Raw genomic sequence first — 14,865 nt, 5'->3', positions numbered from 1 at the left:
CTATGTGTGTTTGTTTGCAGTTAACTGTCAAAAATGCACAATTGTGGTCTACATTTATTCAAATGAAGGATTGTTTAATACCCTGAACTTCATTCCTTGTATTTCTTGTATACAGCATACCCGAAATGTAGAATATTCATATGTTTGGTACCTCAGCATATAAATGTTTCGCAGTGTTCGTTTCAATGTGGAATGAAGAGTCAATCAAATCTAGAAATCCGATGTAACACAATACACACAAAACACAAAAATAGAAAAAGGTGTCCGAAACTGAGGAATAAATTACATAAACAAACCAAAACAAATTTAAGAAACAGAAAACCAAAAGTGAATGAGATATTAGAAATCTGAAAAAAACTAGGCTTCACTAAATACGCATTGACATTTTGAAAGCAATTTTTCTTTCGTGAAACTCGAGAGATATCTCCTTCCCCTTCATCCTTTGTGATTTCGAAAAAAAGATTAATAAACATATTACATGGTAAACTAACACATTCAAACATTGTAATTTATTGCAATGCATTGCATAATTTGTAGTCATTAATGATCATTTAATTTACAGTGTAGTAAATGTTTTTCTCTTTAAACTCTTCCCCCAACTGCGGATGATTTGTTAACTTTGCGTTGTATGAAAAAGAAATTGAAGTTAATCCCTTAAAGTATCCGATTGACCTTTGAAACTATTCAACATCACATTTCGACGGTTAAATTAAACTGACAGTAGATATGTCACTATGTAGGTTGCAAGAAGGACTGATTGCAATGAATCAGTCGAGTCCTCCCGAGACACGGTAAATCGTTATGGATTTAGACAGTTTACAGCCATTGATAACATCTCGAACAATCCCCCGAATACATCATATATATCATATGAATTAATTTCTTTCATTGTTTGAACTGCACGTCGATCGGACACTTACATATCTAGGAATTTTAATTCATTTTGTCTTTATTTTATATAGTGAGTATTATTTTTAACTTGATTTTCCAATTCATTTTGCACATCAATTAGATTTAAAGTATAATTATCTTAAACACTCTTTTATGTTAAAATTCGAATAAGTTCATATTTTAATATTATTGCTTTAAATATTTTTGTTGTTTAAATTGAAACAAGATTTTTCTCAAATTTTAGTTTTCTGTCTAATATTTAAGGGTTTATTTCTTTTCTTCTTTTTCTTCTTTCCTTTAAACAAAACGTATTTCATAAAATTGTTAAAAAAAGGTTTGCGATTACATGTATTTAAAATTCGATTCAGGGTTCTTCTTATAGAAATATCGTTTCATGTAATAAAATACGCATGTCACCAGCTTTATCTATTTGTTGCGTTTTTAACTTAAATCTGTTCTGAAACGCTTTGTTTTATTTTTCATGCTTTTGTTGTTGTTGTTGTTGTTGTTGTTGTTGTTGTTGTTGTTTTTTGTTGTTGTTGTTTTTTTTTTTGGTTTTGTTTTATATGTTTTTTTGAGTTTTTTTTATCCTGGTTTTTATTTTACCGCGTTGTAAAAAAACACGGCTTAGCCAGGCAAACAGAAGATTGTTTCTGTTTATATAGAATAAAAGGCTAAAAGTGGAGGACATTGAATAATTGAATTACAATTTAGATTCGGTTTCCCAAATAAGATAATCTAAGACACTGTTATCGTATCGGTATTTGAGCGACTCTAAAAATTGTTCACCTATAAAATATCAAGAAACAAAAAGAATGCTACTGTTTTTTTATATGCTTGTACATTTTTTGTTGCATGACCTTTTAACATGTACTGTGAACAAACTTAGTCAGTAAAGCAAATTTCAATTTCAAATCGCGTAAAATGGGTAAAGGAAAAGAATGTCATGCATTTGTATCACTGTTCAAGATTTTATAGACTTCTGGAATAAGTTATTTTGCTACAAGATTAAAGTCATTACTTGAGAATTATGGTCGTGGATCGTTACCATGTATCTATCTGCATCTGAGAACCGATTTGTTCACAGTGTCATAGTTTTACTTTCCTCTCTACGCCGGATTGTCTTTTTATGAGCAACTCGGGGGTGTTTCTAGATATTCAGAGGACCTGGTCTATGCTTCCAAGTCTGTGCTGCTTATTTACTTTTGTTTCTTTGTTCGTTTTATTTTTGGTTATTTCATGTACTTTGTTGTGTGTGTCTGTCTTTAATGTACCTTGTTATGTGTATTATTTTGGCTATTTCATGTTCTTTGTTGTTTGTGTCTGTTCTCCCTCTCTAGACTTTATCCTTGGATTGCATGCTTTTGATTGCCGTTATAATTTTGGTTCTCTTGATTATTCTTCATCAAGACATCCTCAATTAGATTTCATGACTTACTGATTGACAACCTACTGGACCTGACGCTTATCTAATGTTACTTAATTATTACATGCGGAGCAGGATATTCTTACATTTTCATCATTCGCGGTTTGTTTTGTTTTGTTTTGTTTGTTTGTTTGTTCGTTTGTTTCGACCTAGCTTCTTGTCTCATCATAAGTTTTACATAAAGTTGTAATTTACTCTCTTTTTTTGGCATTATTCATGTAGATCGTAATTGTTTCCAGCATTCACTTTTTTTGTTGTGTCTTTTGATTCCGATGTCTTCTGTTTTGTATCCTCTTCTTTACTGGTATTCACAAAATTTGGAAGTTGTGTAAAGTTAAGTTCTCAAAGAGTAATCAAGGGAACCAAGGTTATAGCGGTAATCAAAAGAATGTAATCCAGGGACAAAGACCAGACATGAAAAACAGACATACACAACAAAGAACATAAAGTAACTAAAATCATACACACAAAGTAACAAAACCAAATGAGCAACTCGGACTCCACTAAAAACTGGTATCATGGACCAGGTGCACTGGTAGGATAAGCGTCCTCTGCTTTTCTAGAAACACCCGCCGAGTTGCTCATAAAAAGTCAAGTCCGGGGTAGACAAACGAGGAAAGGAATACCATGACCCGTTGAATACATCAGTTTTCATGGTGCTGATGCTATTTTTATATCTCTAAATTTAACGACAATACAAATTCTTGTTGACTTAAACGTTTTGTTGGACCAAATCAACGAATTTTTCTCCGGATTCAATCTTTAACACGTTTCATATCGTTAATATGAGTGAAACCCCGCGGTATAATTGATCGTCTATAACATAAATCTGTCCACAAAAATAGCTAATATAATAAGGCATTGATGAAGTAAACTGCAGTAGTTTCTGTCCTCAGGAGAGGGTCTTCCCAAGTTAGAAGTAGAGAACCGGCAAATCTGTCACTTCAATTTCATGAGGGATTTTGGTGATTTGTTTTCTGTCCAGACTTTTAATACGTCTTATTGTCCATCATCTAGAAATATCATAAAAAAATATATCCTAAGTACATTTTAAGCGGAGAAAAGGTTATTTCAGTAACCTTGAAGACTTGTTTGGGCTTGACCATGTTAATACCATGGTAGTTTCCAGACAACTTATTTAGCTTACCTAATTTTGGATAAGTTATCCACAATACGTTTTCTTCATTGTTCGTTCGGCATTGGGCGGGCCATGGTCAAATGAGTGTTTTTAGGTTTAAGATTGATATCGATACTACTCCTTACGATATATTAAGTACCTTGTTCAAGTTCGAGTCACCAATTTGATTTTGTTTTCTCTCGTTATTTGTAATTTTTCCTGAATTTGTTTTATTTTGTCGTTGTTTCTAGTAAAATCACAGCATTACACATGCTATTTATAGTATATTGCTGTATAATGTAAGATTGTTAAGGGACATAATTCTTAAAATCATTGATATGTTTGTATCATATTCAATTTCAATAAAGTCTATCAAGCTTTCATTTGAAACAGAATGAAATCAATCCAAGTTACTTTGATGCTTATATGAGATTGATGTAAAATGCTGAATACAAACGTTATAATGACTTGTAAGAGTTGTGTCCCTTACCTTAGGTCTACCTCCTTAAATGATGCTGAGATGATAACTTTGCGCGATGAACATTGTTTTCCCATAGTTATAGAGGATCGAAACTATTATCTATTAAGTCTTTTACTTGTTATTTTGTTGTGTTTGTATGTTTTTCATGTCTGGTCTTTGTCCCTGGATTACATTCTTTTGATTACCGCTATAACCTTGGTTTCCTTGATTATTCATTCAATTTTGTTAGATGAGTTTTAAGGTTGATATAATTTCGTGTGTTTTTGGATAAATATGTTGTTGTGATGTTTTACTTTTTTAATGTCCTATTAGGGTTGTGGTTTACAAAAATATACTTTATTATAATCCTGGTTTGTTTTTATTGGCTTTGGTTGGCCCCTTGAGTCTCACTGCAAACTGTTATTGAAGGCAGGTATTTTTTATTATGCATAATGTAATAATATGCAAACTGGTGGTTTAGTTTCACATCTAAGAACCATACAGGGGGAGTCATTTATGGGTCAAAATATCATATATTTTTGTTTATAATACGTTATTTGTTTGTTATTTCAAATGCTTGATAATATTGGAATTCATTTCATTTCAAGATTTCATTTCTTTTCTTTCTTTCTTGTAGCGGAAACAAAACAACAAGAATGCGCAGTAATTCCTTTTTTCGCATATTCATATAATACCATCACCAGAAATGTTTTACAAAAGTCTTCATATCAAAGTCATTGTCAATCATTGTCAATTCCATAAAACTAAAATCTTAAGCTTCTTATCATTAAAAACAATACGTGATTTTTTTTCGAAATGGATCACTTAATTCTATTTAAAATTATTGACCAAACTTTACGACAAAGTTATGTTGCTACAAGTTTGAAGTCATCACTACACAAGTTTTATGGTCGTCATCATGAACTCGTGGATCGTTATGGTGTATCAATCGGCACCATGAAAACTGATTTATTGAACGGGTCATAGTTTTCCTTTCCTCGTTTGTCTACCCCGGACTTGGCTTTTTATGAGCAACTCGGCGGGTGATTCTAGAAAAGCAGAGGATGCTTACCCTACCGGTGCACCCGGTCCATTCTCTCAGTTTTTAGTGGAGTCCAAGTTGCTCATTTGCTTTTGTTACCTTGTATGTATGATTTTAGTTACTTTATGTATTTATGTATTTTTGTGTATGTCTGTTTTCCATGTCTGGTCTTTGTCCTACGATTACATTCTTTTGATTACCGCTATAACCTTGGTTCCCTTAATTATTCTTTGGTGCACGGCTACATAAGGCTTTTAACTGTACGGTGGTTGAGCATTTCGACGTAACAAAACAGAAACAAAAATTGTTTTATTCTAATGATCATCTTTCGCCATAAAAATTTTAATTAAAATTAAATTAAAAAGCAAATTCCGTTTCATGTATCTGGTAATTACTCTCCACTTTGAAATATACCCAGTGATAATAAATTTCATTATACCCCTCGCAAACAAAGTAATAACTCCGTCTCTCTGTCCGTTCTTCTGATCAAATTTATTGTAAACGATACTCATTCTTAACCGCATATAGGGACCTGGACGATTGTTATAGAAAGGTTGGCCATAACATATAGATGTTTGTATGAAGGAAATAATTACCGTTGAGGGACTCCGAAGGGATAATGCAACTTAAGGATTTTAGGTGTAATTAAAATCCTGGTAAGTGTAACTGCTCCTAAAACGCTTAAAAGATTTTGATGAAATATTAAAGGAAGTTTAGGATTCAAATGTAGATGTTCATGACGAAATGTGATTATTATAGGAGGACTCCAAGGGGAATTAATCCGATTTTCAGTTTTCCAGGAAACTTCTTAAGGACAGCTTCTCCTAAGCCGCTAAAGGGTTTATATATATATATATATAATTGACATAGCCGTGGCATACATTTCGGTTTCCTTAAAGCGGTCATGGAAACATTATTCATTTTGAATAGCCTAAAAGAAATGACAACATATTTAAAAGACATTTTGACAAATACATTTGTTTTTAATTTTAATTACCAGCATATTTTATATCCTGAAACTGACAGGTCGGTATTAAGTAAAAACATATTTCATAAAGACATAGTTAAAAGTCTGTCAACTTTTTTATACTATGAGGCTTCAATTTGTAAGTGACTGAAGTCTTAATGGTATAGTATGAAGAAATGACATTTGCAGCATAATGGGTGTCATGGAGAACATTGACTTTATCGAACATATGCAGTATATTTCAAATGTACTCAAATCATAAATGAAAGTATATATATATACATTAAAGTAGCTGCTAAATACAACGAGCGTTAATTCCTTTTCGTCGTAAAGTCTGGTGACAGTGTTTATCTATAGTATATATTTCCCTTTCAAACCTTTCAAAGCAACGTCAACAATTACGGTGGTAGACCTAAGGTAAGGGTGCAACCCTTAAAAATCATTGAAACGTTTGTATTCAGCACTTTACATCCATCTCATGTAAGCATCAGAGTAACTTGGATTTATTCCATTCTGTTTTAAGTGAAAGTTTAATAGGCTTTGGTGAAATTGAATATGATACAAACATATACCTGATTTCTAGAGTTATGTCCCTCACCCCAGGTCTACCACCTTAAGGTAAAGTATTTGTTGATTCTAAGACAAATATTGGAGGAAAATGACATGTTTACTTCTTCAACACCCTTACAATGAATTATAGTTTTTTTTTGGGTCTTTTTTTTTCGACGAAATATTCAAATAAGGTAATGTTCGTCATGGAGTGGACTACAAAATTGTGTTATCCGTTAATCAGAATATAGGTTTTGGTTTTTATATTTATCATTCTTTTTACTCTGGTCATGACGTGGGAAACTGGAATGTGTTTTTTTCTAGAAAAACAGAAAATGGTCTCTCTCAGAGTTTTTGTTTGACCGTGCTGCTATTTTATTTTATTTTTTTTTCTGTGTGTTATAATAAGGTTTATGTATTCCTAGTTATGTCTCAGTTGTCTCGTCTCCATTTCTGTCTTTATGTGTTAAGCATTAGATTCTGCACTAAACGCAGACGTTCCAGAGTTCACTTTCACATTAATTGGTTCTGTTGACATGCGTTTGTATGATGTTAACCTTTGTTCAAAGTCAACTGTTGTAAAACTGTCATGTTTCAGAAAATATTGACACCCAAAGGACACTTAAAACGCATAAAATATTAATGGTATCATTTAAATTCATTTGAATTGATTTGAAATATTTCCTCAACTATGATGTCTTGGGATTCCTCATCGCAATAGGTTTTAACATGGCATAACGATTAATTTGATAATCAAAACAGGAATTAAAACCAGAAGACACAATAATTGACAAAAATCTAAGATAAAATCATTAATTAACAGTGATAGAAAAGTTTCATGTTGTTTAAAATGCAGGAATGGAAACATCTGAGAGCGAAAAGAGCAGGCCGATTTAAATATTTTTTTCAAATTCTAGCATTAGAATGATTCTATCGATTGCGTATGAATAAACATCTATTTCGTTTTGGAAATCGAATTTTTCAATCTCAGTATCGGACAAAATAAATACCTGCTGTTAAAACTAAAAGACCGGCGGTTGAGAAATTTCAATTTGATATGGCAAAGATATTCAACTTTGCCCTGAACAATTAACGAGGCGTTCCAATACATTTGGGTCTTTTTTTGTTTAAAGTCGTATTATTGCACATTTGTACTGATAATACAGCTCAGTGACTTTTGTGACAAATACTAACAGCTTAACAGAAAAACTGAGCAACAGAAGATTTTATTAAATATTTCCATATCTCTTGTTGATTAAAAGTGTATGTATCATACATCACCAGTGTTTTTGTTACCTTAGATTTTTAATCAGTTTTAGCATTCCTTATCTATTGAGAACTCTTCAAATACCAAAGCCCTTTTTAAAACAATAAACGTAGAAATGTACTTGCACTTTTATATTAAATTTCTGTGTGGATTTTCAGCGCGTGGTATTGAAGTTTTGCTTTATCATATTTTAATGAATAATTACCTAAACTCTAGTTTAACCAGTAAATACAACTCACATAATTTTTGGGAGTTAATACACCATTGGTAACCATAATTTAAATGTTACCGACAAACTGAAAGTTGATAGACATGGAAAAAGAAAAAAAAATTGAAAAATTACGAATAATTTTCAATATGAAAAAAAGAAAAAAAAGTAATTAGAAGCAAACTCTCTTACTTTGTTTCGTTTAATTTTGTTTTTTGATTGTTTTCTTTGTTTTAATTTTTTGTAGTGTGTGTGTGTGTGTGTGTGTGTGTGATTGTTTTATTTTTGTTTTTGTTTTCTTGTTTTTTTTTATTTTTTTGTATTTTTGTTTTTGTTTTTTTGTTTTTTTTTGTTTTTTGTTTGGTTTTTTTTGTACTAGGAAGTGGCCTGGTAATAAGTCACATCATTACTTTGGTCGTTAAAGTCAATCAGATTCTTATATAACCTTAACCACATAAAATATAAACCCAGACACTAAACATTGTACATATTGCTATTTTTAATGACCCTGCTTGTCTCAATGGTCTCATTACAAACAAAAGAAAGTTCATCTATTTATCAGTGTCCAGGAAAATCGTATCAAACTATCAAAAATGAACAGCAGATAATACACAAGCATCGTTCACTTTATAATGATAATACTTATTGTTATATATTATTCTTTAGGTCTTTTATACAGAAATGAAGATTTGTCAACATTGTATTTTGATATTTATAACTGCAATATTTTTCGAGGTAAGTTCAATATTTAAACTCTAGAGGAGTTGAAATAAATTATCAGATTCAATTATGTAGATAAAAGCTGTAATGAAATATTTCGGTTTTTCGTCTGTGTTTCTCGATATATCACATTATTTATGTCCTGTACAAGTCGTAACTCCCAATACAGTGTGGTCAAGGAGTATTTCAATAAATGTATCTAGTAATGCGGATTGTGTTTGCATGTATATGTGGATTTCAATTGCTCACATTTTCATTATGTGATTTAACTATTCAAAAAACGGATGCTTTTTAACCCTGGTTACAAAAAAAAATCAACACTATGATATCACGTGATACACTGTCGTTTTGACAAAGAATGCCAAAAATGTATAGAGTGATTACTTTGAAAGAGAGAATAAGCAAACTATGGGCAGGAGTGCCAAAAAAAAAACGCCCAAATTTAACGAGCGTGCGGAGTGGTCATATTTTGGTTATTCGCGATAACCAATGGATATCCCTATCTATTTTTTAGATTTCCTCCATTATTCGTCGCTATTTTCAACATAATTGCATAATTTGTGACGTTTTGGCGGGAAAAGGCCAGATAGTGAAATTAACGGTGTGATCTATCGAAATGTTTTACGCTGGGAACATTCGGTAATTTTAAGCATAGCTTGACCTCGATAATATCAATTCCAGTTCCTTTTATGTTTTGAAACATTTTTAAAAATTTTAACTTAATTGATTTTTCTGTGCTGTTTTTATCAATAATGCAGAAAGTGCGAATAAACTAACTTGCGGTAAAGTTTTGACATGTTCCCCGTGAAAAGGTGAGCACTTTTCAGATAAACATGCTGGTAAATAGAAGGACAATGACCAGGGGTCTGTCCAGGATATGGCGTAATGGGCGTACACCATCACTTTTCAACAAAATATATTGCAATCTGCTGAAAACTGTACTGAATGTGGCAATTTATCATATATTCATTAAACATGTCATAACCTGGTTTTCTGTAAAACTGATTCCGCTTCATAAAAACTGGATATATCCCTGATGACCACCTAAAAACAATCGGTGATTTGGTGAACCATATCAAGTGAATAAGGTTTGTCTGAGTAAGAAGAAAATTGCTCATGAGGTTTAGTCCATATTACTCGAAAGGTAATGATGAATGAACATACTACGATGGTGTATTTTTGAAGTTAAATGTAACTCTTTTTTTTTGTTACAGTCAACGCTATGCAGTAAAATCAGCGACTACGACTTGACAATAACATTATTTTCACTCGGTGACACAAACAGAAACCACAAACTCGACGAATCAGAAATAACCGAATTTTACAAAAATGAAATACAATTTCCAGTAGAATTAGCCGAATTCGTGGGTAAAAGTATGATAGAACGTGGTGATTTAAATGGAGACAGTGCTTTAAGTCCTGAAGGTATGTTAATATTTATGTTATTGGGTAAATTCGGAAATCAACATTTTAATGTAAATTTGAACACATGGCTTCCAGTTTACTTTATACAATAAAAAGTGTTGACTTCGAAACATTTTCAACATAGCATTGCATTTATAGAACGATAATAAAGGCTCTCAACGTTATGATTTCTGCATTAGGTTCTGAACTTTTGATTCATTCGTGCAAATGAACAATTTTTTTTTCAAACTGAAAGAAGTCAAATAATTCCGAATTGCTTACCAATGTTAAAAAACTGGAGTCAAATGTACCAATTCTGAATACTAGTAAAATACGTCTTTACCAATCAGGGACGCCATGACCAATAGTAATTCCAGAATGCTATGTACAGTTTCTGGATACATCCTTTTGTGGTAAGTTGGTGAGCATGCTCAATATACACTTCCGGGAGGTAGGGCTTGGGTAGAACAAAAGAATTTTCCTCGAGGAAGTGTATATTGAGCATGCTCTACGCATGCTCATATACTATCCTACAGTTAGCACAAAATGGTCTATTGGTCAACTCGTTTTTATTGGTTCTTTTTTTTCAGAGACGATACTGACCTTGGCAAGTGTAAGGCGTGACAAAAGATAAGAAGTTATTTGTAACATTGACAGGGACCAGTTTGTTCTCTTTATGTTTTGGACCTCTAGTTGTGGAGCTTACATGTCAATAGTTATATGTCGGATATTTCTGTAGAATTTGAAGTCGAGCACTTTTATGGTGGACCAAATAGTAATTTATCATGTCAGATGGTGCTTCTCTTGAAACATACATAATTATACGATGCATAATACACACACGATTAGAACATTATACAAGCAGTTGATTTGGTAATCTGTAAGACTATTTTCGATTTACTTGCTTTGTTCTTGCCAGAAAAAATTTGGTCTTATTTTAATACCATGAACGTTCATTGAAGACGTGCAAGGTTAAGACAGACTCGTTGTTTGCTCACTAAATGTTTATGCGACTCCAGAAACTCGTTATTTTGGACTTTGTTAGGAGCAACAATGATCGTGTGAAAGCGATGCATTATTTTTGTTATCATTCCTTAATTTATTTCATATCTATTTTTGAATAAAATGTTGGTTATTCTGGGATAAATATATTGAGTTGTTTCTGCCTGGTCTGTGTTGATTGTTATATAGTGGCTACACTGACTTTTCACCCTTTCATAAACAAAAAGTGTCAGTGATGAACTTGTAGCTTAATCACTGCCATCGCATGTTTAATGATGTCACGGGAATACAACATAAAGAATCTACCCTGCTCGGTACATAAATTATCGGAAACGCTGATTTGTAACAACAGAATTCATTGCTGCCCTCGCCTTTTGACTTTATATGCATATGCTAGCTTTTTGATAGGTGTTTTTTCCTATGCTGAACTAAAACATATTTCATTCATTACACTGGCACTTACGCTCCTGTTCGAATGTACTAAAAGTGCAAAAAAGAGAGAATTTATTGTTCCCTGAAGTCTATATCATACTAGGCCATTTCCTTATTTTTTTAGGTTGTATTGTTTACGAGAATAACTACTTTTTAGTGGGACGTTATGAATACTATATAATAAGAATAAACTTTAGAAACCCCGGGCGGAGACGACCCGTATTCTTAACAGCTTCTCGTGATATATGTATATAGGAGGTAGATTGCATTTAGTTAAGTGTTCTAATAATGATGTCAAATGCGTATAAAAGGAAACGAGAAAAAGACAACGACACCGACGACGACATCAATTACTACCAAACCTTTTGCAGGAAGGGATTTTTATGAGTATTCCAAAATAAAAAATTCAAATTTAGATAAAATTCAAAGTGCTGAGGCACTAATTCAAAGAAGACCTCAAAGTAATCAAAACTATTCATGTGACCAAATTGTAAGCTAAATAAACCGATCAAAACTTAGTCCTTTTAAAAAATAACCATTTGTTTTAACGCAGTGTATATTTATACAGTCCGTTTATCAATATATATTTTTGGGTTTTCTTTTGTATTATTGCTTTCGGTATTCCTGGCTGTACACGTAGGTTGATGTCCTCAAATTTCCTAATACTTAAATCAGCATTTCTTACAAAATATGAACTCTACTGAAAATCACTATCAATATTCGATGAATTTTCAAAGTAAGATTGGACCCACACCTTGAAATTTCGGTTTGGAGATGCATGAAGTAGAAATGAATCCTGCAGACTGGAGGAAGTTGAACAAAGGCCCAATCTCAAGAGAGAAATGAGCAAAAAACTTTTTCTTGCATGTGCTCACTTTGATGTAAATTTTTTTGTAATAAATTAAAATTTGTCCTTGTCAGTGTTGTCTAGATTAGGCTATGGTATGTACAATAAAAGATGACCTTTCTCTAGGAATTTTTCAGTTTAAACAAGGATAAGAACTCTTGTTGTAAAAATTACTATGTAGTTTAAAGATCATTAAACTAAAAACAACTTTGTAGCTCATAGATTTGAGCAATTTAAGATTCCAACTAAATTGGAAAGTCAATGGTATATGGTGAATACAGGGAATATGATGTCTTAATCACTCATGCACTTGGAGTATAAATCCATCTTTTTTTCTCTAAAAAAAAACAAAAAAGTTACTAGTGAACCCATACCTCATGAGTACTACTTATTTATGAATAACTATTTGCTGGGTGTTTTATACCTGTCTGCCTTCAATGATGTATGTGCATTACTTTCACTTTTTTCTACATGATTGTTTCACAAATATGTATAAGATTACAATTCAAGTAACTCTTATGTTTTGCAAATATATAAGTGCTAATTTTTTTTTACTAAGAGATGTTGACATATACATTTACAGCTGCTTCATGCTACACATATATGTACGAGACTTGAGAATCATGAACTTTGTTTCATGATTAAATAGTGTCCCAGCACAGAAATGGTCTGTTTTACTTTTGCTTTCTTCTCACTTCATCTAGTGAAACTTCTTAGTGATAACCACTGGAAAGAAATCAAGAGAAAAAATCATAACAGTGTCTGATATATGCAAAATGTTACAATGTAAATTCATGAAAATAGACATGTATTTTAACCATATGATATGGAGAAACCTCCTTTTGTTTGGAAATATAGCTACACGTACATATAATTTCGTGCAAATCAGGCAAAAATAAAGGTCGGTTGGGTGGTTATAACAGTACCAGGTTTTTACTGGTTTTAAACCATCTGATCAATATTCCCAAAATGATCAATACTGGTCGATTGAAAATTTGCAAACAATATTTCTGTCATTATTCATAGTTTTGATGTCCTACATTAAAAATGTTAATATAGTCTATATCTACTATATTTCAGTGTTCTAAAGTTGTATTCCTTTACTATCTCTATAAGCTGTATTAATTAAGAAAAAATAAACATTTCTTTCTCTAAAATAATTGAAATTTATCTGAAATAACATAACAAACTTTACAAAAATGTACAGTGTATTTCTTGAGCACAGTCATCTTTGTTTCAATACCTACTAATAACAGGTAACATACATGTAAGAGTAGAACAGGTTACTTTTCGCCTGTCATTGTTAAAGAGTAATCAGGGGAACCAAGGTTATAGCGGTAATCATAAGAGTGTAATCCAGGGACAAAGACCAGACATACACAACAAAGAACATAAAGTAACTAAAATCATACATATAAAGTAACAAAAGCAAATGAGCATTTCGGACTCCACTAAAAACTGGGAGCATGGACCAGGTCCACCGGTAGGGTAAGCGTCCTCTGCTTCTCTAGAAACACCCGCCGAGTTGCTCATAAAAAGTCAAGTCCGGGGTAAACAAACGAGGAAAGGAAAAATATGACCCCTTGAATAAATCAGTTTTCATGGTGCAGATGGATACACCATATCGATCCACGAGTTCATGATGAGGACCATAAAACTTCTGTAGTGATGACTTCAATCTTGTAGCAACATAACTCTGTTCCAGAAGCCTATTTGTTTAAGTTCTAGCGCGATACAAAAAGTCTGCGTTGTTTCGGCAAGCTCTGGCATAACGTATGAGTTGTGATATGAACACTCCACATGCAGGAGCCGAAGGGATTTTGCCGCAGATGAAAGGAAAGTTGACAATTCTAAATGAAAAGTCATCACGTTTGTCGTAAAGTTTGGTCAATAGTTTTCCTGTACCGTCGATTTCTAAGTGTAGGTCAAGATATGAGGCTGACTTCACAGTGTCTGTAGTATCCTTTATCTCAAGTTCTTTTGGGTAGATGCAATGTATCAAATCCCCGAAATTAGGATTGTTTAAATATAATACGTCATCTATATAGCGGAAACTGAGATTGAAGGATCTAGCTAAACGATATTCTTTCTTTCTGATCAGATCAGCTATAAAGTCAGCCTCATAAGAGTGAAGGAATAGGTCAGCAAGTAAAGGAGCACAATTTATTCCCACTGGAATGCCGACCGTTTGTTAAAAAACACGTCCATCACACTGGACAAATATGTTGTCGATTAAAAATTCCAGCATTTTGTAAACATCTTCTTCTGTATATTTGGGAGATGATTTGGAATTGTTTCTTACAAAGTATGAGGAATCTCTACCAAGAACTATATATTTGTATCGAGGTGTACCATCTTTTTTTGGAAAAACAACGATGTATAAAGTTTTTAAGTCGGGATTTTAACTGAGTATGGGGAATAGAAGAATATAGTGTTGAAAAATCATAGGTATTAATGCTATTATATTCAGATAATAGTCTTGAACTGATTGTCTCCAAAAGATCTTTCGAATTTTTCAGGATCCACATTGAAT

At 32.5% G+C, this 14,865-nt stretch overlaps 1 protein-coding gene across 1 annotated transcript; it reads left to right on the top strand.

The window, feature by feature from the left end:
- The first annotated feature begins 891 nt into the window (after nucleotides 1–891).
- Nucleotides 892–11,186, top strand: LOC148617814 (uncharacterized). Its single transcript, XM_088581648.1, has 4 exons — nucleotides 892–961; nucleotides 8,594–8,662; nucleotides 9,862–10,072; nucleotides 10,642–11,186. Exons 2-4 carry the CDS (start codon nucleotides 8,609–8,611, stop codon nucleotides 10,683–10,685), a joined length of 309 nt encoding a protein of 102 aa, XP_088437774.1. The 5' UTR covers nucleotides 892–961; nucleotides 8,594–8,608; the 3' UTR covers nucleotides 10,686–11,186.
- Nucleotides 11,187–14,865: the final 3,679 nt, after the last annotated feature.

Source organism: Perna viridis, chromosome 5 (genome assembly GCF_037379345.1).
Source record: "Perna viridis isolate PV_CMFRI_1.1 ecotype Kerala chromosome 5, ASM3737934v1, whole genome shotgun sequence".
Lineage (NCBI taxonomy): Eukaryota > Metazoa > Mollusca > Bivalvia > Mytilida > Mytilidae > Perna > Perna viridis.
Note: the sequence above shows the minus strand (reverse complement) of the source record. Positions and strands in the feature narration are given on the sequence as shown.

Coding starts and splice junctions, on each gene's coding strand:
- LOC148617814 (XM_088581648.1), top strand. CDS start 8,609: ATGAAGATTTGTCAACATTGTATTTTGATATTTATAACTGCAATATTT. Junction 8,663..9,861: donor TAACTGCAATATTTTTCGAG/GTAAGTTCAATA, acceptor TTTTTGTTACAG/TCAACGCTATGCAGTAAAAT. Junction 10,073..10,641: donor CAGTGCTTTAAGTCCTGAAG/GTATGTTAATAT, acceptor CTTTTTTTTCAG/AGACGATACTGACCTTGGCA.